Source organism: Numenius arquata, chromosome 1 (genome assembly GCF_964106895.1).
Source record: "Numenius arquata chromosome 1, bNumArq3.hap1.1, whole genome shotgun sequence".
In the NCBI taxonomy this organism is placed as follows: Eukaryota; Metazoa; Chordata; class Aves; order Charadriiformes; family Scolopacidae; genus Numenius; species Numenius arquata.
In genome coordinates, this window is record NC_133576.1 from 140242355 (window position 1) to 140264704 (window position 22350).

The window sequence follows — 22350 nt, forward strand, 5'->3', positions numbered from 1 at the left end:
CATGGCCTCCTCTGGTCCCTCTCCAACAGCTCCATGTCCTTCTGATGTTGGTGGCCCCAGAGCTGGAGGCAGCACTGGTGGAGGTCTCCCCAGAGAGGAGCAGTGGGGCAGAATCCCCCCCTTGCCCTGCTGGCCACGCTGCTGGGGATGCAGCCCAGGATGCGGGGTCTTTCTGGGCCACCAGCGCACATTGCCGGCTCATGTTGAGCTTCTCACCCACCAACACCCCCAAGTCCTTCTCCTCAGGGTTCCTCTCCAGCCATTCTCCACCCAACCTTGTATTTCTGTTTGAGGACAGTGTGAGTTACGCACATACTGCTCAGTGTAGGAAAGTGCCAGAGGAAACCTGGCAGGACAAAAAATGCTTTTTGCTATGAAATATAATTAAGAACCCTCTCACGCAAACCCCAGACACCACCCTTCCCTTCTATCTCATCAGTTAGGCCATTTCCCAACCCAATAAAATATGGAAGAAAGGTGTTTACTTGAAGGAGATGTAAAACTGATGCAGAGGAAGTTTCACCAATCCCAGCAGCCTGTCACAGCCAGGGCTTCCCGTCTTGTTCCACGCCTCGATAATCATGACGTTGTTCTTCAGCCTTTCCAAGTGTCTGGAAGTCAATGAAAAAGGCATCACCTGGAAGAGTTCAATGCAGAATTAGGAGAGAGAATACACTGTGGGGCTATTTGCTATCATACGCTATCTTAAAAAACACTGCTTTTATCTTTAAACGCCTGTTTACTAAACAACAGATAAATCATTTCAGACAACTGTTTTGGATGTCTTTTGCTACGTTTTTACATCTCTCTCTTTCAGCTGAAGACTAGGGAGTCTCACAAATCACTAGGTATTCTTAAAAGCTAAAAAAAAAAAAATGCATTGGAGCATCCTGACATTTCCAAAGAAAGATGTCTATAAAAAAATTAAGAACTCATGACATCATTAAAATGCCTGAAATGATGCTGTTTTCCAGGGGAAGGCTCTGGCCCACATCAGGACAGTAACTCACGCTTCTGTGCTGATATAGAATCATAGAATGGTTAGAGTTGGAAGGGACCTTAAAGATCATGGAGTTCCAACCCCCCTGCCATGGGCAGGGACACCTCCACTAGAGCAGGTTGCTCAAAGCCCCATCCAGCCTGGCCTTAAACACTTCCAGGGATGGGGCAGCCACAGCTTCCCTGGGCAACCTCTTCCAGTGCTTCACCACCCTCACAGGAAAGAATTTCCTCCTAATATCTCATCTCAATCTCCCCTCTTCCAATTTAAAACCATTACCCCTTGTCCTGTCACTACATCTCCTGACAAAGAGTCCCTCTCCGGCTCTCATATATCCATTGAGAAGAAAAAGAAGACTGAGCACAAAAGACTGTGGACCTGCTGGAGTCAAGTTCTGAAGAGAAAGATCTGGGGGTCCTGGTAGACAGCAAAATGACAATGAGCAAGCAGTGTGCTCTTGTGGCCAGGAAGGCCAATGGAATCCTGGGCTGCCTAGGGAAGAGTGTGGCCAGTAGGTCGAGGGAAGTCATTCTCCCCCTCTACTCTGCACTGGTGAGGCCACAACTGGAATACTGTGTCCAGTTCTGGGCTCCCCAGTTCAAGAGGGATAGGAAACTACTGGAAAGAGTCCAGCGAAGGGCAATGAGGATGATTCAAGGATTGGAGCATCTCCCTTATGAGGAAAGGCTGAGAGAGCTGGGACTCTTTAGCCTGGAGAAGAGAAGGCTGAGGGGAGACCTTATCAATGCTTAGAAGTATCTCAAGGGTGGGTTGAAGGAGGAGGGAGCCAGACTCTTTTCGGTGGTTGCCAGTGAGAGGATAAGGGGCAACGGGCACAAGCTGGAACATAGGAGGTTCCACTCAAATATGAGAAGAAACCTCTTTCCGGTGAGGGTGCCAGAGCCCTGGAACAGGCTGCCCAGGGAGGGTGTGGAGTCCCCTTCTCTGGAGATTTTCAAGACCCGCCTGGATGCAGTCCTGAGTAACATGCTCTGACATGCTCTGGGCAATCCTGCTTCGGCAGGGGAGTTGGACTAGATGATCTCTATGGTCCCTTCCAACTCTAAAAATTCAGTGAAATTCAGTGAGCGATGGAACAAACCAAAAAATTCTACATCTGCATATTAGGATGCCATCAACAGTATGTTTTCTTGCCAAAATGGAAAAAAGAAGTAAGATTTTTTAGATTTAACCTAAATTTTTCCGACTATTTTTCTTTTGTACTTCAAAGGTCTCATCTATTATTTGGATGATGCAAGGAACTGCAGTTCAAATGGTGCAATGTGGCCAAAACAATACTGAAAATACTTTTAATATACTGGACAGAGCCAAGCAGAGAAGTTTATAGTGGCTTTCCAGTATCTGAAGGGGGCTACAGGAGAGAAGGGGAGGGACTCTTGATGAGGGAGGGGAGCCATAGGAGGAGGGGGAAGGGTTTGACACTGAAAGAGGGGAGATGGAGATGAGATGTGGGGAAGAAATTCTTTGCTGTGAGGGTGGTGAGAGCCTGGCCCAGGTTGCCCAGAGAAGCTGTGGCTGCCCCATCCCTGGAGGGGTTCAAGGCCAGGTTGGAGGGGGCTTGGAGCAACCTGGTCTGGTGGGAGGTGTCCCTGCCCATGGCAAGGGGTTGGACTCGATGATCTTTAAGGTCCCTTCCAAACTGAACCATTCTATGATTCTATGTAAAAGCAACTTATCTTTGAAATACGTTTGCCAGTGTGGAAAAGCACATTTCAATTGGTGTTAAATGGAAAACTTGTGACTTGCCTGAGAAAAATTAAAGGCAGGTCGCGTTGTGCCCCATACGACAGCAGATCTCGTTGCCTCCTCGCTGCTGAGCAGTTTGCAGTTTAAATACACATTACAGGAGCCGTGGAGCCCACAATCTCCAGCAACAAAATCCTTTCCTTCTGGCACCATCAACAGCACGTGCAGTAATAACCCATCCTCTTCGGATGCAGTTATTTGTGACATCAAATTATGGGCTACGGGGGCCGGTACAGCCCGTGGCAGCTGCACGACGTTTATTCCGGCTGCTCCCATCTTCTGCGACTCCTCGCGGCTGTTAAACTTCAAGCAGAGAGGACTTTCTGCATTCACACTCTTCCTGTTGGGCTCCTGGAATTCCAACCGGGGACTTCTTACGGCGTGAGCTGGGACCCGCTGCGCGGCCGTCGCTGACCGGGCTGCGCTGCGGGTGAAGTCTTTGTTGTCGGCTGCGAGCTCTACGGACACCTGCCTCGTGCGAGGAAAAGAGGGTAGATCAGAAGAAGTGTCCCATATAAAAGACAAAAAACTGCAACGTAAACTCAGGAAAACGCACTGCATGTTTTGTTCAAGAACTGTCAGACCATCCCTCCGAAGGCTTACCCTTAGTAAGTACCCTTAGTCACTGCAAAATAAACATGTGGTTTCATCAAATAAAGTAGTACCTCAAGTATCAAACGACACAGGGCTACAAAGATGATGAGGGGACTAGAACATCTCTCTTATGACGAAAGGCTGAGGGACTTGGGGCTTTTTAGTCTGGAGAAGAGAAGGCTGAGGGGGGATCTGATCAACACCTGTAAATACTTAAAGGGTGGGTGTCAGGAGGATGGGGCCAGGCTTTTTCCAGTGGTGCCCAGGGACAGGACAAGAGGAAACGGGCACAAACTTGGACATAAGAAGTTCCACCTAAACATGAGGAGGAACTTCTTTCCTGTGAGGGTGGCAGAGCCCTGGAAGAGGCTGCCCAGAGAGGTGGTGGAGTCTCCTTCTCTGGAGACATTCAAACCCCACCTGGACACGTTCCTGTGCAACCTGCTCTGGGTGGACCTGCTCTGGCAGGGGGGTTGGACTGGATGATCTCCAGAGGTCCCTTCCAACCCCTGCCATTCTGTGATTCTGTAATTACAGCTGAATAAAGGGAAAAATTAAAACCAATCACAGAGCTGAAAACCCAACACCTAGGTGTTTCACCAAAGTGAAACACTGCTCTGGGTGGACCTGCTCTGGCAGGGGGTTGGACTAGATGATGTTCAGAGGTCCCTTCCAACCCCATATCGTTCTGTGATTCTGTGAAAAGTGCTGTGGCAAAGTATCACAACTGCCATTTGCCCCACTTTGCTGCAGCACTTGTTGCTTGAGAAAAAATTCTGAAAAATAAGTGTTTCCCTCTAAATGCTCTTTCGCTTTTACATTCCCCTGCTGATTTTAGCTGTCCCCAACTCCTCTCCCTTCTGTGGGCTCCCCTCCTTTTTCTCTCCAGTGGTCAACATATTCCACTGTATTTCTCTTCTTTCTGAGGTTGGGGTTTTTTGCTTTTATTTTGTTTATTTAACACTCTGTCATACACCTGAATTCCCTCTTCACTTTGTCAAGATTTGCAAGAGAAATAGTGAGATTGGTATGAATGGAAGTGTGTGTGTGAAAGCAATGAGAGACACCAGAATAGGGGTTAAAGGAATTGCAAGTGTTAATTTGCAAGCGTTAATTGCTCCAGAGCATCATAGACCTGCTGGATTCATTCACAAGACAAGACTGCAAGAAGGGGAGGAACAAACTGAAGCCCAAAAGACAAGGCAACAGGATAAAGAAAAGAACTGGAGCCATAAAATGCCAATTAAGTAAAACAAAATATTCAGACTCGAGAATTTTGCCTATGACTTAGGAGGGATGATACAAGATATTGTGGCAAAAGTTTCCAAACGGTATCTACTCCTAAAGGGTACAAAGAACATGCCCAAAGATGAGGATTCCAAGGCCATTTGTCAGAAAGAACCCAAGGAACACAACATGGGCTCAGTAGGTGACATCCTTTATCCTCCATGCCCTGGCCAGGAGAGCTGGACACACACATATTGCTGATAGATGTGTATTACACTGAGCAAGTGAAACCCAAGAGACAGGGCAATCAAAATCAATTTTCTTTAAGTATGAGCTTCCCTTTCCATAAGTTCTTGCATTGAACTTCAGTTCATTAATTCCCCACGATGCCTCCTTCCAGTTTTCTCCTCTCACACCCTGTTCCGCTCCATCCTCTCCTGCACCACACATCTTTTGTCCTCTCCTACCTTCAAATTAACTCTTCCCACACCTAAACTCTACATTTTGTGTTTCACCCTTCTGCAGCTCCTCCGCTGGCAGCTCTGCTCAATGGCTTCTCTGGAAAAGAGTAACTTGGGAGTTACTTCTCCCAAGGAACAGGCAATGGGACAAGAGGAAACGGCCTCAAGTTGCGCCAGGGGAGGTTCAGATTGGATATTAGGAAAAATTTCTTCCCCAAAAGGGTTGTCAAGCTTTGGAACAGGCTGCCCAGGGCAGTGGTGGAGTCACCATCCCTGGAGGGATTTAAAAGCTGGGCAGATGTGGTGCTGAGGGACATGGGTCAGTGGTGGGTTTGTCAGTGTTGGGTTGATGGTTGGACTCGATGATCTGAAAGGTCCCTTCCAACCTCGACCATTCTATGATTCTACGAAGTTTCACAGTCCCTCTGACAGAGAATATCGCTCATCCCGTGAACTACAGTGACAGAAACAATCCATGCTCACATTCTCTGGGAATAATTTAAGAGCTCTGACTGTAAAATTCCCAAATGCTCTCTTAACCCTTCACTTGCTAATCTAGAGATCTCTTTATCTTCAGAACTGGCAAACCTCCTAAATGTCAGGACTGTTAATCCTTCTCAACCAGAAGTGGAGCGTGCTGGCAGAAACTCTGACTGGAGAAGGTAACTCCTGAAGTGACAAGGTGGTACCAATGACAGGGAGCATCAGACCTCTGCATCAGGAGAAACCTCAGCTCACGTCACGTGTGGAGCAGAAGCCAAAGCTCCCAGCCCTGAAAGTGAGGCCACTCAAAATCTGCCTGTAGAGTGGTTTCTGTATCCAAGCCCTGACTTATCGACCCAGGGGAATGTCACACAACAACACCCTTAGACTTGGAGGAGGTTGAAAAGATTTCTCCAAAACCCTAAGGGAAAAAACAGGTTCATGTTATCTTGCATTGTTTTTACGAACCTTCATAGCTGAGACCTGGCGAATTAAAACAAAGAGAGAAATGAAAGAGGAGGAAAAATGAAAAAAAAAGAAAAAAGAAAAAAGAGAGAACATCCAGCCAAAATTGGTAACAACAGGTCGTTAAACTCTATATGGTAAAACACATACCTTTAGTGGGCCAACTTGTGGCTGACCTCCCTCTTTTTCCACAGGTATTTCACAGCTGACAGAGAGCAGCTCCGACTGAAGAACTTTGAGTAGCTGAAGGGCTGCCGAGCCAACGGCCACTGGCTGAGGGCAGAAAAGGGATCCATTTTACAAGATTTCTATCAGGTTTAAAAAACTAAGGGCCTGTTGGGAAACTAAAACCTCCTGCAAAGCTGTGGTCCCTCCTCTAGCCTCCCCACTCCTGTACCACTATTTTTACCAAGAAGGATTTGAAGGAAAGTTTCCCTTAATTCCAATTTCAAGTATCACTCGGACAACAAGAAGGAAAATTCTCCTGGTACCTACAGCAAACAGTTCCAGGTTAATGCAAAAACGAACCTCCCAAATCCTAGTAACTGAGCAAAATTGCCACATTTAAAGATGTAATTTATTCACCCATTAAAAGAAAAGCTCCTATTAGAACAGAGGGGCAGAGATTCTTGGTTGATTAAAGTTGATTAAAGCAAAACAGAAGCTGAGTTAACACCTCTCACTGTCTTCGTCACATGCAGATGATTATGCAAATATTTTTAGCGAAGATACCTTTTTTCCCCCCTCAAATGCACAAGTCACACCAGTTTCTCACACCTCACGTTATTCCCCTCACCCTGGGCAGAGTCGTGCTATCAACTGCATCCACATTAACTCATTTTATATGGTTAAACGAGCTGTTTTCTCCTTGAAGACTTGTAATTGATCCAATATGCTCAAACGGCAAGAGATGGGTTTTAAAGACGAGGGAAGGACCATTTTTTTTTTTTCCCGCCTGTCAGTCTTGAACTCAGAAGATCATTTATTGGGTGACAAGATTGAACGGCAATTAGTTCAGTTTATAGGATCTGCACGTAACGTCGTTTCCCTTCAGAATATCTGGCAACGGTCGATTAAGAGGTGGCTCAGTCAAACCACGTTACTTTATTTGGCTTCTGATGGTTGAGGTGGCAGCGACTGCAACGAAGCATCTCAGAAGACTTAGAGAAACCATTACTTTCTGCATAAGCATTTGGAGGAAATAGAAATGCAAAGAATTTCCTTGCTTTTCAATGCACAAAATATGAACAACCTTTAATAAGTACCTTCTTCTGTGTGCTTTTTCTCATGTAGATTTTAAAAGCAAGGTCTGAGCTCCACCAGTGCTCTATCATCGTCCCACCGAAACGGAGAGGGAACACAAACCGCTGCTGAAACGTCACCACTGCAAGGAAGACAGAGACTTGTGAGCTCTTAATCGGATTTGGAGCTAATTTGTCTTTCGAACTTGATCAGGAGCAGACAAAACTTCAGTCTCTGCAGAGAACACAAGGGGTGAGTAGACACATGAAGCTCAGAAGGTACGAGGGCAAAGCGATGGCACTTTGGAGAAGGAGGGACAAACACACAGAGAGCATTTCCACATCTGCCAGAATCAAGAGACCAAGCAAGGCTGGGAGCCGAAGGGGAAAAGGATGCTGCTGGAACCCTCAACAAGAATCTTCCTGAGGTTTCAACCTACTAATTTATGTTACAAATCTGCAGGTAATTTACCTTTTTTTTTTTTTTTTTTAAATTGCTCACAGGAGCAACAATTATTCAAAATTAACTGAATCTAAATCAACTTTCCCCTGGAGATTGCTCTGTTACACACACACTCCTTTATTATTAACATCAAGCCCAAAGTAAACCCTTCTTCATTTTCCAAGGCCAGAAAATAGCAGGGCAGCACCACAAAATTAATATTTGGAGTCAAGTTCTGAAGAGAAAGATCTGGGAGTCCTGGTAGACAGCAAAATGACAATGAGCAAGCAGTGTGCTCTTGTGGCCAGGAAGGCCAATGGAATCCTGGGCTGCATAGGGAAGAGTGTGGCCAGTAGGTCGAGGGAAGTCATTCTCCCCCTCTACTCTGCACTGGTGAGGCCACAACTGGAATACTGCGTCCAGTTCTGGGCTCCCCAGTTCAAGAGGGATAGGAAACTACTGGAAAGAGTCCAGCGAAGGGCAACGAGGATGATTCAAGGATTGGAGCATCTCCCTTATGAAGAAAGGCTGAGAGAGCTGGGACTCTTTAGCCTGGAGAAGAGAAGGCTGAGGGGAGACCTTATCAATGCTTAGAAGTATCTGAAGGGAGGGTTGAAGGAGGAGGGAGCCAGACTCTTTTCAGTGGTTGCCAGTGAGAGGACGAGGGGCGACGGGCACAAGCTGGAACATAGGAGGTTCCACTCAAATATGAGAAGAAACTTCTTTCCGGTGAGGGTGCCAGAGCCCTGGAACAGGCTGCCCAGGGAGGGTGTGGAGTCCCCTTCTTTGGAGATTTTCAAGACCCGTCTGGATGCAGTCCTGAGTAACATGCTCTGACATGCTCTGGGCAATCCTGCTTCGGCAGGGGAGTTGGACTAGATGATCTCTATGGTCCCTTCCAACTCTGACAATTCCGTGATTCCGTGGCTCTTGATCAGGGAAGGGAGCCATAGGAGGAGGGGGAAGGGTTTTAAATTGAAAGCGGGGAGATTTAGATTAGACATTAAAAAGAAATTCTTTGCTGTGAGGGTGGTGAGAGCCTGGCCCAGGTTGCCCCGAGAAGCTGTGGCTGCCCCATCCCTGGAGGGGTTCAAGGCCAGGTTGGACGGGGCTTGGAGCAACCTGCTCTGGTGGGAGGTGTCCCTGCTCAGGGCAGGGGGGTTGGACTAGATGGTCTTTAAGGTCCCTTTCAACCCAAACCATTCTATGAATGTAACTACGCAAGACAAAGTGCAGGAGGCTGTAGTATTTTTGGATTACAAAGAGCCCAGGTTCTGAAGAATTAGATGTTTTGTCAGGACATGAATGGAAAATATATAAGAGAACTCAGAATTACCCCCAGATCTCGCAAGTGCCACCCAGAAAGATGGGTGAAAAGAAAGACCATATGGGAGAGGCATTTGAAAGTCACCCCAGAATTGCAGTTTCTGGGAAGACTGGGCAGAGAGGAACTTGCTCATACAGCATTCTCTGCTCACTGAGGAGAGAAACGCAATATAAATTGTTCTCAGGGATACAAACACTGGTGACTCTCAGTAAAAAGATTAATTTCTACTGATTTGAGCACAGGACTCCAGATGTCTTGGATCCTGCAGACTCTCTGAGCTCTTGCAGATGTTACATGACATACTTGAGCACCTGAAAAAATGATTTATTTGAGATATAAGTATCTCTGATATTTCTGTAAGTGCTTTATCATCCTCATACTATTGCAGAAAGGATACTGGGTTTATGTTGAAATAAAGGAAAGGCTTTACTGACCTGCTTTTACATCCCCACGAAAAGAAATCTGAAAATCCCAATATGAGTACTTTTTGGAAGGCAAAAAAAAATCCCTTGGCTTCCTCCTCCTTGAGAGGACCATTCCACTACCTGCAGCACAGCAACTCTGCTGGCAGAGGTGCCACTAATCATACTGTATTTTTCAAGCAGAGAAGAAAACACATAGAAAATGCTACTAAATAATTTCTAAGAGATGAAGGAGTCACCAATACTAAATATAAGGCGGGGGAAATAATGCTCTTACCATCATCTGTGATTTTACTTGAAGCTATTCGAATGACTTCTGTCGTTATGGAGACCTGTCCTTTTTCATCCTTGGAGGCTCCCACGGGAAAGTGGTACTCAACAAAGAAGGTGCTACCAATAAAAAAGCGAATGGATGGTCACAATCCATCAAAAATCTAATGTACATAATGGAACTCAACATAGCAGGCAAGTTTCTTATTCACAATTTACTATTACTCTATTTTTTTAGAATAATTGAACTACCTATGTTATTAATTCCTTCGATAGATTACGCATATGTCAGATTTTCTTTAAAAAAAAACCCCACAAACCTCTTGTTTTCAGTGTACTGAAGCACATTTGTACTTCCCCAAAAAATTATTCACATCTCTAATTTTCAGGAGTCTACAGTAAACAATTTCCTGTGAGGAGCAGAGAAATAGGAAGACCTAAGAAACCTGGAGTTTCTGGACAGCACAACTGACCTCAGAGAAATCTACCTTGAAGGTACAAGAAGCCGGTGAGAAACAACCCCCCCTTACCATTTATTAACTGGTGCAGGCCTTGGAGGCTTCCCCGTTAAACCTTTCTTCCTTGGGGTTATCTGGATGCTCTCCAGAGGGATTTTCAAGCTTTCCACGATGACTCTGGCCAGGTGGATTCGCCCCAGCAACGCCAACCTGTCTGCACTCAGGAATGTACCATGAGCTGCTTCTGTGTCATCTTCTGGAGGAACAAGTGGCCTAATAGGAGAAATAAAATTGAGAATCAGGACTACACAAACATTCTTAACACGACCCCATGAAGGGAAAATCGTAGTTGGTGGCATATTATTTAAAAACAGCTTATCATCCCTCTTATGAGGAAAGGCTGAGGGACTTGGGTCTTTTTAGTCTGGAGAAGACCGAGGGGGGATCTGATCAACACCTATAAATACCTAAAGGGTGGGTGTCAGGAGGATGGGGCCAGGCTTTTTTCAGTGGTGCCCAGGGACAGGACAAGAGGGAACGGGCACAAATTGGAACATAAGAAGTTCCATCTCAACATGAGGAGGAACTTCTTTCCTGTGAGGGTGGCAGAGCCCTGGAAGAGGCTGCCCAGAGAGGTGGTGGAGTCTTTTTCTCTGGAGACATTCAACACCCACCTGGACACGTTCCTGTGCAACCTGCTCTGGGTGGACCTGCTCTGGCAGGGGGTTGGACTAGATGATCTCCAGAGGTCCCTTCCAACCCCATATCATTCTGTGATCATTCATGAAACGTTCATTTTTAAATGTATTTTTCACAACAAATTTGGTGGTCTCCATAACAGAACTCTTAAAAGATACAATATCAAGGGCATAGAATTTAAAAAGGAAAAAAGCAACACGTCTCACATTGTTGGAGTTTTGAGAAAAGCTTATCCAGTCTAACTGGACAGTCCAACTAAAGCTTCATTTAGTCATATACAAAAAAAGGGAGAAAATACAGTTAAATACATAGAATCATAGAATGGTTTGGGTTGGAAGGGACCTTAAAGATCATGCAGTTCCAAGCCCCTGTCCTGGGCAGGGACACCTCCCACCAGACCAGGTTGCTCCAAGCCCCGTCCAACCTGGCCTTGAACCCCTCCAGGGATGGGGCAGCCACAGCTTCTCTGGGCAACCTGTTGCATTAACAAGTCACTGCTGCAGAGGAACAGCAACAGGATTTTTGTCTTAATTTAAAATCTCACTTGCACTTTATTTGTAAGACTTGGCTTGTAAATGGTTTTGTGTCGGTATCTCTGGAGATATGAATTTTATCTGAATGTATAAATGGCAACATCCGTAAGAAAAATTTCAGAAATAATAGTTTGGAGCAGAATTAGGGAAAAAAAAGAAGTCATAAAACCTTAATATTAACTGGTATTGTGAAAGGGAAGCTTGATAACTGAATTTTTAGGGACCTTTTTATTGGTTCTGTTATGGAAAAAGGGGAATACAATTTAGATCAGATCAGAACAGACATTTATTTACTGTAGCAATAGGAGAGAACACAAATCAGCAGAGAAACAGATGCTGCTGATGTGAACTCTGTCCCCGCAAAGCGGATGCAAATTTTATAAATATAGAGATATTGTGAAAAGACAGATAATAGAGTGTGAGTTATTTCTATCTGTTACATACACAAGGCCACAGAAATGCACAAAGCTGGCCTGAAGTCCCCTTTTTTCCCCCTTTTTTTAGCACAGGGGCTAATTGATCATAAATTTTACACAGCATTTATTATTTCAGGATACAGGACAAGAGTTCAGTCAAGAGGCCCCACTCCAGCCTTAGCATTTCTGCTTCCACAGTTCAAAATGTTATTACGAGGCTTACTACATTTTTTGGCAAACTTGTGCTTTTAATTCATCACATCTCAATAGTTTCTTAAACAACATATAGCAATTCCTGGGTGATGCTGATGTTCCAGCATTCCCAGTGATGCTGTGAGAATTCCCCACCAAAATGGTTACTCAGTGAATTGTTTGATCATGATGGAGCGCGATAACATAGCGTAATTCTCGGTAATTCTTTTTTCTTCTGTTCTTTCTCTCTTTCTTACTCTCTTTTTCTCTTTCCCCCCCTCTACTCTGCACTGGTGAGGCCACAACTGGAATAATGCATCCAGTTCTGGGCTCTCCAGTTCAAAAAGGACAGGGAACTACTGGAGAGAGTCCAACGTAGGGCAACTAAGATGATTAAGGGATTGGAGCATCTCCCTTATGAAGAAAGGCTGAGAGAGCTGTGACTCTTTAGCCTGGAGAAGAAAAGGCTGAGGGGAGACCTAATTAATGCTTACAAATATCTAAAGGGTGGGTTGAAGGAGGATGGACGAGGACATGATGAGGGGCAACGGGCACAAGCTGGAACATAGGAAGTTCCATTCAAAGATGAGGAGAAATTTCTTTCCGGTGAGGGTGCCAGAGCCCTGGAACAGGCTGCCCAGGGAGGTGGTGGAGTCCCCTTCTCTGGAGATTTTCAAAACCCACCTGGATGCAGTCCTGAGTGATGTGCTCTGGGCAATCCTGCTTTAGCAGGGGAGTTGGACTGGATGATCTCTAGAGGTCCCTTCCAACTCTGACAATTCCGTGATTCCATGATTCTCTTTCGCTCTTTCCTTCTTGTGATTCTTCCTATGGTTGGACTCAATGACCTTAAAGGCCTTTTCCAACCAAAACAATTCTATGATTCCAATAGAATCTAATCACAGAATCTTCATGGTTGGAAGGGACCTTTGAGATCATCGAGTCCAATCACAAAAAAAACCAAAACAAAAAACCAAAAAAACACACAAAAAACCCCCAAACCCATTTCTAATCTATATTCCAGAATCTGATTCTATATTTCTAATCTATATTTCTAGAATCTAATATGATTCTAATAGAATCATAGAATCATAGAATTGTCTAGGTTGGAAGGGACCTTTAAGATTATCTAGACCAACCATCAACCCAACTCTGATAAAACCCATCACTGAACCATGTCTCTAAGCCCTATGTCTACTCGTCTTTTAAATCCCTCCAGGGATGGTGCCTCAACCACTGCCCTGGGCAGCCCATTCCAAGACTTAATGACCCTTTCAGTGTAAAAAATTTTCCTAATATCCAATCTGAACCTCTCCTGGCACAACTTGAGGCCGTTTCCTCTTGTCCCATGGCCTGTTCCTTGGGAGAAGAGACCGACCCCCCTTGGCTACACCCTCCTTTTCAGGGAGTTGGAGAGAGCGAGAAGGTCTCCCCTCAGCCTCCTTTTCTCCAGGCTGACACCCCCAGCTCCCTCAGCCGCTCCTCACAAGACTTGTGCTCCAGACCCCTCACCAGCTCCGGTGCCCTTCTCTGGACACTCTCCAGCCCCTCAAGGTCTTTCCTGTCATGAGGGGCCCAAAACTGGACCCAGCCCTTGAGGTGGGGCCTCACCAGTGCCCAGTACAGGGGGACGATCACCTCCTGAGTCCTACTCACCACACTGTTCCTGACACAGCCCAGGATGCTGGTGGCCGCCTTGGCCACCTGGGCACACTGCTGGCTCACGTTCAGCCAACAGTTGACCAAGACCCCCAGGTCCTTTTCTGCCAGACAGCTCCAGCCACTCTGCCCCCAGCCTGGAGCGCTGCAAGGGGTTGGTGTGACCCAAATGCAGGACCCGGCACTTGGCCTTGTTGAACCTCATCGCATTGGCCTTGGCCCATCCATCCAGCCTGTCCAGGTCCCTCTGCAGAGCCTTCCTACCCTCCAGCAGATCAAGACTCCCACATAACTTGGTGTCATCTGGAAACTTACTGCAAACTTAATACTACCTTATAATGCTCAAGATGCTGCAAAACAAGTCACTAATGTAACTATTTACCTGGCTTTAATTTCTGTCACCTTCAGATCCTGATCAAAGGCGTTAGAATCCTTCTGTGGATTCACTGGGTCAGCTTTCTTGAGAGTTTCTGCCTTGGTTATTTTTTTGGAGCCGTTAACATCATCATCACTGAGGAAATCACTCAAACTGGAATCAGATTTCTGCAACGGAAATAATGCACATAATATAAGAAGTTAATTATCATTGTCTAAAAAGATACACAATGGTCATGACAAAGAAAAAAACAATTTGTGGATTGCATAATTAAAAACAATTAAAATTGTATCAAAATTTTTCAGAAGTTTAAAAAAAAGTTTTCGTGGACAGCCTCAATCCTAGTAATTTCCAAACTTGCAGCTTGACTTTGTAGTCTTAAGAGTATTCTTTTAATAGTATTAATTTTAAGCAATGTTCTCACAAGCTTCTGTATGATACTTAATGCTTATTAAGCCTTACTAATACTGAAACCTTCTGATTTTCTTCACCTTAGGAACTACACGTTCCTTTTGCTCTCCACTTACTGGAGCCGTGTAAAAAAGGCTCTCAAGCAGACTCTGGTCATAATGGGGATCGTTGAGTTCGCTGTCGTACACCTCGCTCCCGAAAGAGAGAGAATCCAAAATGGAACCTGTCCGATCCCAGAAATGCACAGGAGATAAATCAGCACTGCGGACACGAGAGAAAGAAACGTAACTTTGTGGTGCAAATTCTGCAGTCAATGTCTTGTGAATTCTGACAATATTGTCTGTTCTATACTGGATTTGTGCTATATTGGCTCTGGATAAAGCCAAACCGTACTTACGCAGCACTGGGCCCAACTAGGTCATAGAATCACAGAATGGTTGAGGTTGGAAGGGACTTTTCAGATCATCGAGTCCAAACATCAACCCGACACTGATAAACCCACCACTGACCCATGTCCCTCAGCACCACGTCTGCCCAGCTTTTAAATCCCTCCAGGGATGGTGACTCCACCACTGCCCTGGGCAGCCCGTTCCAAGGCTTGATAACCCTTTTGGGGAAGAAATTGTTCCCAATCTCCATCCTAAACCTCCCCGGTACAACTTCAGGTCATTTCCTCTTGTCCCATCGCCTGTTCCTTGGGAGAAAAGACCAAACCCCCCTGGCTACACCCTCCTTTCAGGGAGTTGGAGAGAGGGAAAAGGTCTCCCCTCAGCCTCATTTTCTCCAGGTTGAACACCCCCGGCTCCCTCAGCTGCTCCTCACAAGACTGTGCTCCAGACTTGTGCTTACACTTCCAAAAACGTGGAGAACTTCAAGAGCCAAGAGACATTTTTCAGTATAAATTGGTCAAATAAGGACGATTTTGCAGCGCATCCCACTCACCTGCCCAATAGTAACTGTATTGCTCTCTCCTCTGAGTTTAAGTCAAGTTGCTGACCTGAAACTTCAGATGGGAAGAGATGGAGATCTCCAGGCGAGGGCACATAATTTGAATTCAAGCTTTTTGGGCTCCTGGATAACAGCAATTGCAGCACAGAGAGCAGGAAACAGAAAAATAAAAGATATTAAGGGACATTCAAGATTAATCCCTCAAGGATAAAAATCAAAGGTGATGTACAGCCTTCTTCAGTTTGTAGCTTAATCTCTAGATAACAAAACCAAAAACTCCCTGCAACCCCACAGTCTGCTGTAAGTCCCATCCAAAATCCTACACTTCGCAATATATCAGAGAAACAGAAACCTTTAGGTTGGAAAAGACCTTTAAGATCATCGAGTCCAACCGTAAAGATTGGCTTAATCTTGCAGTTTAAGCACAGCTGCTGGAAACAAGAAGAGAGAGGGCCTGAGAAAGACAAGCAAGATCTTTATAAATGACATTCTGTCAGTTTTTCCCGGAAAGTCCAAAATCATCTACTTTTGAACAAATTGGAACCGTTTCAGCAGAAATAATTTAAAATGTGTTTGCAATAGCATCACTGACTGACAAAGACAATGACATTATTTTCTGGTTTACGGTCAAACAAAAGGCAATATTCGTATTTTTCTAAAAATAAGGAATTGAAGTTTCTCCTGTAAGAAACATGCATTTGTCTTAATTCTTCGAAATTTCTACGTCACTGAATTGAGAACATTTTCTAAGCCTAGTACTAAACAAAGGGGGAGTTAGAAGCTGAGAAGGCACACTTTTTTCCCCCCCGTCTGCTAAGAAAAATCATATGGAAGAAGATAATGATTATTAATTCTAAGAACACAGTTCTAGATGCAAATTTTCACAGGTATTTTGGCACCAAGAGATGCAAACTAGAATAAGCAAAAGTACTCAATTTATGTCACTAATTACTTAGATTTCTTAGAAAACCTGTTCTCTGTGATGGAGTATCATTTAATCTGCTATGTTCTTTACATTACTCTTATTCCTTATCAATATTTAGTATTTCCTTATCAAATAACTCTGTAGTAAATACAAATATACTGAGAAACGAACTTAAAATCAATGACTCAAATCAAGGCTTACTACGTGACGATTAAAATCAATTCACAAAACGTAGGCTTTTATTGACAAGTAGAAATTAATTTCCCATTTGAATGAGAATCCCCAAAAACATCACATGGGTCTCAGTATTTAAAGTTGTCCTGATAAAGCCTCAAAATTTCTGGTTTAGAACTTAAATCTCAGTCCCCCCCTTTTCCAAGCTTACTTTGCTGTTGCTTTGAAATCGTCTCTCTCTATAAAAGGAGACACTTCGTTCAGTTCAATCTCCATGTCCGGGCTAGACTTCAGCGCAGAAACAACCATGGCATCACGGAGTTTATTGCCTTGATCCAAAAGAGCTGAGAAATAAGCAGAAGGATTCAACCTCAGCAATTCAAACGCAATTTCAAAGCGGCGTGTAAACACAATAAACGTGCCAGCTACAATCAAGAAATTTCTCTTTTCTGCTCTTACAAAGAGATCCTGACGTACTCCCGCTCAGAGCCGTACAAATAACTCATCTGCACACACAGATTCAGGCATTAAAGGGGCATTATTAAGATACAGCCGTAAGATTAATTTATGGAAGAGGAGTCTGTCACCTTAGGGTGTCTCCACAGCAGTCTAATTTTGGGTCTTCTCTGTAAATATAAAAGAAATAACTCACAAGACAACACGTATGGAAATGTGCCCTACTTTGATGCTGATTTGAATCCAGTCCAGGCGGTCTGTGATCTAGAAGGGTTGCGAACCGGAGGTGATGGAAAAGAAATCATTTTCCATCTGGAAACGCCAACAACATAGAAACCAGCCCAAGAACTGCTTGAGCACGAGTGGCACCTTAGGTGGCCAGCTCGAAAGACGTGTCAATGATTAAACAGTTTGTGAAGCTGACCTTCCTTTTGTTTTATCCCTCCATATCAGAGCTAGGGTAGCATGTTTTGCCTCGTTGGGATACTCAAGCCACCTTCCAACAAGACTAAATCAGAACTTTTTAAGTAAAGACCTTTTTATTATCATTTTATGATTGAAATAATACAGCAAGAGCGAGCAAAGTATCACTTTTCCTTAAGTCTTTATCCCTAGATAGGCCCCTGAAATATTATCAACAACTATTTATTGTGAAATCTTAAAAAAAAAAAAAAAAAAGATGCCAATTGTATACAAACCTGAAAGCAGGTCTTTTGTAGCTGGGTTATGCAAAGAGAGCACCCGCGTGTCTGTCCCAGCAGGAGCTTCGGGCTCAGCGCTGGTAGGAAACGACACTTGCCGTTTGGAAGGATTCACTTTCAAATGTTCATCTGGTAAAATCTGACGGTGACGAGAAGCAGCAAAAGCGTCCTTTGTGTTTTCAGAGTTCTCTTGGAAGAGCAAATGGTCCTTTCCTCTGTTGAAAAATGAAACATTATTTCAGTAACAACTGAAGTGGATCCATAAAGGGATTCAAATCTCTATAATCGGGTCTATAATCTCTATAATATTGGGTCACAACAACCCCATGCAGTGCTACAGGCTGGGGGCAGAGTGGCTGGAGTTGCTCGGCAGAAAAGGATCTGGGGGTGTTGTTCGCCAGCCGGCTGAACATGAGCCAGCAGTGTGCCAAGGTGGCCAAGGTGGCCACTAGCATCCTGGCCTCTATCATAGCATCATAGAATGGTTAGAGTTGGAAGGGACCTTAAAGATCATCTGGTTCCAACCCCCCTGCCATGGGCAGAGACACCTCCACTAGAGCAGGTTGCTCAAAGCCCCATCCAGCCTGGCCTTAAACACTTCCAGGGATGGGGCATCCACAACTTCCCTGGGCAACCTGTTCCAGTGCTTCACCACCCTCACAGCAAAGAATTTCCTCCTAATATCTCATCTAAATCTCCCCTCTTCCAATTTAAAACCATTACCCCTTGTCCTGTCACTACATTTCCTAACAAAGAGTCCCTCTCCGGCTTTCCTGTAGGCTCCCTTCAGATAATGGACAGTGTGGTGAGTAGGACTCGGGAGGTGATCGTCCCCCTGGACTGGGCACTGGGGAGGCCCCACCTCAAGGGCTGGGTCCAGTTTTGGGCCCCTCATGACAGGAAAGACCTTGAGGGGCTGGAGAGTGTCCAGAGAAGGGCAACGGAGCTGGTGAGGGGTCTGGAGCACAAGTCTTGTGAGGAGCGGCTGAGGGAGCTGGGGGTGTTCAGCCTGGAGAAAAGGAGGCTGAGGGGAGACCTTCTCGCTCTCTCCAACTCCCTGAAAGGAGGGTGTAGCCAGGGGAGGTCAGCCTCTTCTCCCAAGGAACAGGCCATGGGACAGGAGGAAATGGCCTCAAGTTGCGCCAGGGGAGGTTTAGATTGGATATTAGGAAAAATGTTTACACTGAAAAGGTTATCAGACATTGGAATGGGCTGCCCAGGGCAGTGGTTGAGGCACCATCTCTGGAGGGATTTAAAAGACAGGTTGATACAGTGCTTAGAGACATGGGTTAGTGATGTGGGGTTTTGGGGTTTTTTTTTGTTTTGTTTTTTTTTTTACTGGAGTTAGGTTGATGGTTGGACTAGATGATCTTAAAGGTCCCTTCCAACCTGGACAATTCTATGATTCTCTGATAAATTCTCCCTAGCGCTGCAGCTGCTCCCCTTCAGTACATGCTCCAAAAAGAAACGTGACTTGTTATTTTAAAGACTCCTCATCATCCACTAACACCATCAGAGAGACCGGCTCAAGCTGTAAATAAAAGACTCACGGCACCTCTTGTGGCAATTAGAATGGCTTGAACTAAATCAACAGAGGATGCAAATTTATAGCAGATGAGAAACTGTCCCTGCGAGGTCTGAAATGCTGAATGTTGTGGATTTCATGAAAATCACAAATTCAGAGAGACCAAGTATTCCGTAACTCACAAGTATGAAGTCATTGCTCAAAAAAAAGCATGTGAACAGTCAAATAAACCAGAATTTTTTCATGGGGAAGAAAAGATACCTGGGAGTTGTGGCTCTGCTGTTGTTAACAGGCTCGTGCTCAGCAACAGTCACCCGTGTTTGCCTGGACTGCTGGGATGGAGCAGGAAGCTGGGGTTTGCTGTTTCCCTGAGCAGGAGCCATATCCAGACTCGCACCTGGGGTTGGGAGAGAGCTGCTGGTGTCATACAGAGCTGGCAGAGGTTCTAGAACCAGGGAGACCTGAAAGACAGAATGTGAAAATACTTTCTTATTGTCTTAATTAAGCGCAACACAAACTCTATTCAATTGGACATTTCATGCTATGGAAAACTGTTGCTTTTCTATACAAAGTAACAGTTACATCATACAGTTTTGTAACATCCTAAAATTCTAACATATTTACAAGTACTTATTTCACATTCCGTGTTTTCAAATCACAGGCAACCATCTTTCAGCATAAATTGTGCAGAGCCAGGGCTGCAAAACAGATCACCACCTTCTTAACCCTGGATTTCAAAATCTTCTACAAATTTCAGCTCACTGAAGCTCTGGAGAAGTGTTAGAATTGAGTATCCGTTTTCAAATTCATTGTTAAAACTCACTCTCAGTGTAGAGACTGCAAATTCTCTTTATCAAGCTGAACTACCAACGCCACACATCACAGGATCATGGGTTTAGATCCTTCTAAACAAGAGTCAACAGGTCAGTGTTCATTTTTCATTAGCTACCTTAGTTCAAAACGCTTTGGACAGAGAGTAGGTCTGCAGTGTGCACAGCAGAGCTTGATCCCGGCACCTGATCATACCACTAAGTCTGGAGTCCTCAGCACAGGAGAGACATGGACCTGTTGGAGCGGGGCCAGAGGAGGCCACGGAGATGCTGGGAGGGCTGGAGCCCCTCTGCTGGGAGGACAGGCTGAGAGAGTTGGGGGGGTTCAGCCTGGAGAAGAGAAGGCTCCGGGGAGACCTTGGAGCCCCTTCCAGTCCCTCAAGGGGCTCCAGGAAAGCTGGGGAGGGACTCTTGATGAGGGAGGGGAGCCATAGGAGGAGGGGGAAGGGTTTGTCGCTGAAAGAGGGGAGATGGAGATGAGATGTGGGGAAGAACTTCTTTGCTGTGAGGGTGGTGAGAGCCTGGCCCAGGTTGCCCAGAGAAGCTGTGGCTGCCCCATCCCTGGAGGGGTTCAAGGCCAGGTTGGAGGGGGCTTGGAGCAACCTGGTCTGGTGGGTGGACCAGGGCAGGGGGGTGGAATAAGATGGTCTTTAAGGTCCCTTACATTCTAACCATTCTATGAATCTAACTTTCAAAGCAATACAATTTATAATAAAGAAAAAAAGATGTAAGGACTACCTGCAGCTCTCCTAGTTTATCAGATTTTGGTGAAACTATGGTGAAAAAGCCATTGATGGGATGGCTGGGAGAGAGCTGGGACAGACCGGTGATTTGCACTCTGCCAATTGGAAGATGGTCAAATTTGGTCATTACCTCCAGGACAAGCACAGACATATCTGCAAAAATTAGGAACAGGTTCATTTCAGTCTCACGCAACACAGTCACAATTAAATACAATTTCAAACTTTTTGTTAAAAGGACAGAGATGCTGGAGGTTAACATAATGATGTATCAGGAAATGATGATCATGAGGCAGCAGGTAAAGAAGTGTTATAATGATAATAAATTATGTTAAAAAAGTTCAAGATATCCAGTCTACCACAAAAGGACTACTCATGATAGTACTAGGGATAATGGTTTTAAACTGGAAGAGGGGAGATTTAGATATATATCAGGAAGAAACGTTTTATGATGAGGGAAGTGAGACCCCGGCCCAGGTTGCCCAGAGAAGCTGCGGCTGCCCCATCCCTGGAGGGGTTCAAGGCCAGGCTGGATGGGGCTTGGAGTAACCTGGTCTGGTGGGAGGTGTCCCTGCCCAGGGAGGGGGGTGGAACTGGATGGTCTTTAAGCTCCCTTCCAACCTGAACAATTCTTTGATTCTGTAAGTAGCAACAGCAGGCACGGGTTTTATGGACAGACTTTAGACATCAGGTTTGCATCAATTTCCTGCAGATTCTTCAACAAATTAAGTACCTTAATAATGTTACAAACTCACCTGAGTATCTTTTTATTCTTCACACCCTCAGAACACTGAAATGCCTATTTAGTATGATACGTATAATACCAAAAATCATCTGATCTTGACTCTATGGGGACTACAGTAGACTTCAGTAGTTTGCAGACCCGAACGCTAAACCTGACTACTAGAGACTGCTGCCAGCAATTCCAGGCTGAGATCAAAAGCCTCCCGAACCAGAAAAATGACCCAAAAAGCCATAAGCGAAAACAGGACTGGGGTTACTTGGTGGGTAAATAACTCCTTGGCTTTTGCTGGTCTCCCCACAGCTCTGGCCCGAGCAGGAAGAAGGGGCTCTACCTGTCAGGTAGGCAGCGAACTGCCTTGGCCCACAGCGGACAGGGTAGCGGGCAGTGGTTGTCCCTGCCGGTTGTCCTGGCCGCCCGGCGGGCTGGAAGACGGTACCGTCGGAGGTTTCTCCCCACCACCTCAGGCGGACGAGGACGGCAGGTGGCTTGGTGGCCGTCCATAGCACTCGGGAGACGGTGCAGCGAAGGAAGCAGCGCAAAGGGCCCTCCACGAGCGGCGGCAGGCTGGTGGACGCGGGGACATCACCGGTACCTGCGGGGATGAGGGGACCGAGGGATCTCAGCAGCCCGGCCCGGCCCAACGCGGGCCACCGTGCTGGGCCGCGCTCCCAACCGTCCTCCCGTCCCACCTCACAACCCCTTCTTCCTTTCAGGGAGCGACCCACCTCCCTTCCGCCGGGAGCCCCCCGCCGCCGGTGCAGGCGGCCGCGGCCTCCTCTGCCCCATTCCCGCCTCGCCTCAAGCCGCGCCGCCGCCCGGCAACCGCCGCCTGGGCGGGAGCGGCGCGCGCTGGGACTACAACT

At 45.7% G+C, this 22350-nt stretch overlaps 1 protein-coding gene across 2 annotated transcripts in view; it reads right to left on the reverse strand.

Annotated features, from left to right (window-relative positions):
* Positions 1-22273, reverse strand: part of C2CD3 (C2 domain containing 3 centriole elongation regulator) — a 69288-nt gene extending 47015 nt beyond the window's left edge. Inside the window, exons 1-17 of one of the 2 annotated variants that reach the window (XM_074159321.1) lie at positions 22213-22273; positions 21819-22079; positions 20741-20898; positions 19434-19633; positions 17645-17862; positions 16702-16834; positions 15386-15514; positions 14560-14704; positions 14039-14199; positions 12373-12381; positions 10567-10572; positions 10230-10430; positions 9707-9819; positions 7263-7381; positions 6148-6270; positions 2768-3235; positions 486-637 (exon numbers count right to left, since the gene is read on the reverse strand). In XM_074159321.1, coding sequence (XP_074015422.1) covers positions 486-637; positions 2768-3235; positions 6148-6270; positions 7263-7381; positions 9707-9819; positions 10230-10430; positions 10567-10572; positions 12373-12381; positions 14039-14199; positions 14560-14704; positions 15386-15514; positions 16702-16834; positions 17645-17862; positions 19434-19633; positions 20741-20898; positions 21819-22079; positions 22213-22273 — 2657 coding nt within the window. The remainder of the gene's footprint in view (positions 1-485; positions 638-2767; positions 3236-6147; positions 6271-7262; positions 7382-9706; positions 9820-10229; positions 10431-10566; positions 10573-12372; positions 12382-14038; positions 14200-14559; positions 14705-15385; positions 15515-16701; positions 16835-17644; positions 17863-19433; positions 19634-20740; positions 20899-21818; positions 22080-22212) is intronic. The other variant, XM_074159311.1, reaches the window with a different exon arrangement.
* Between the last annotated feature and the right edge of the window lie 77 nt (positions 22274-22350).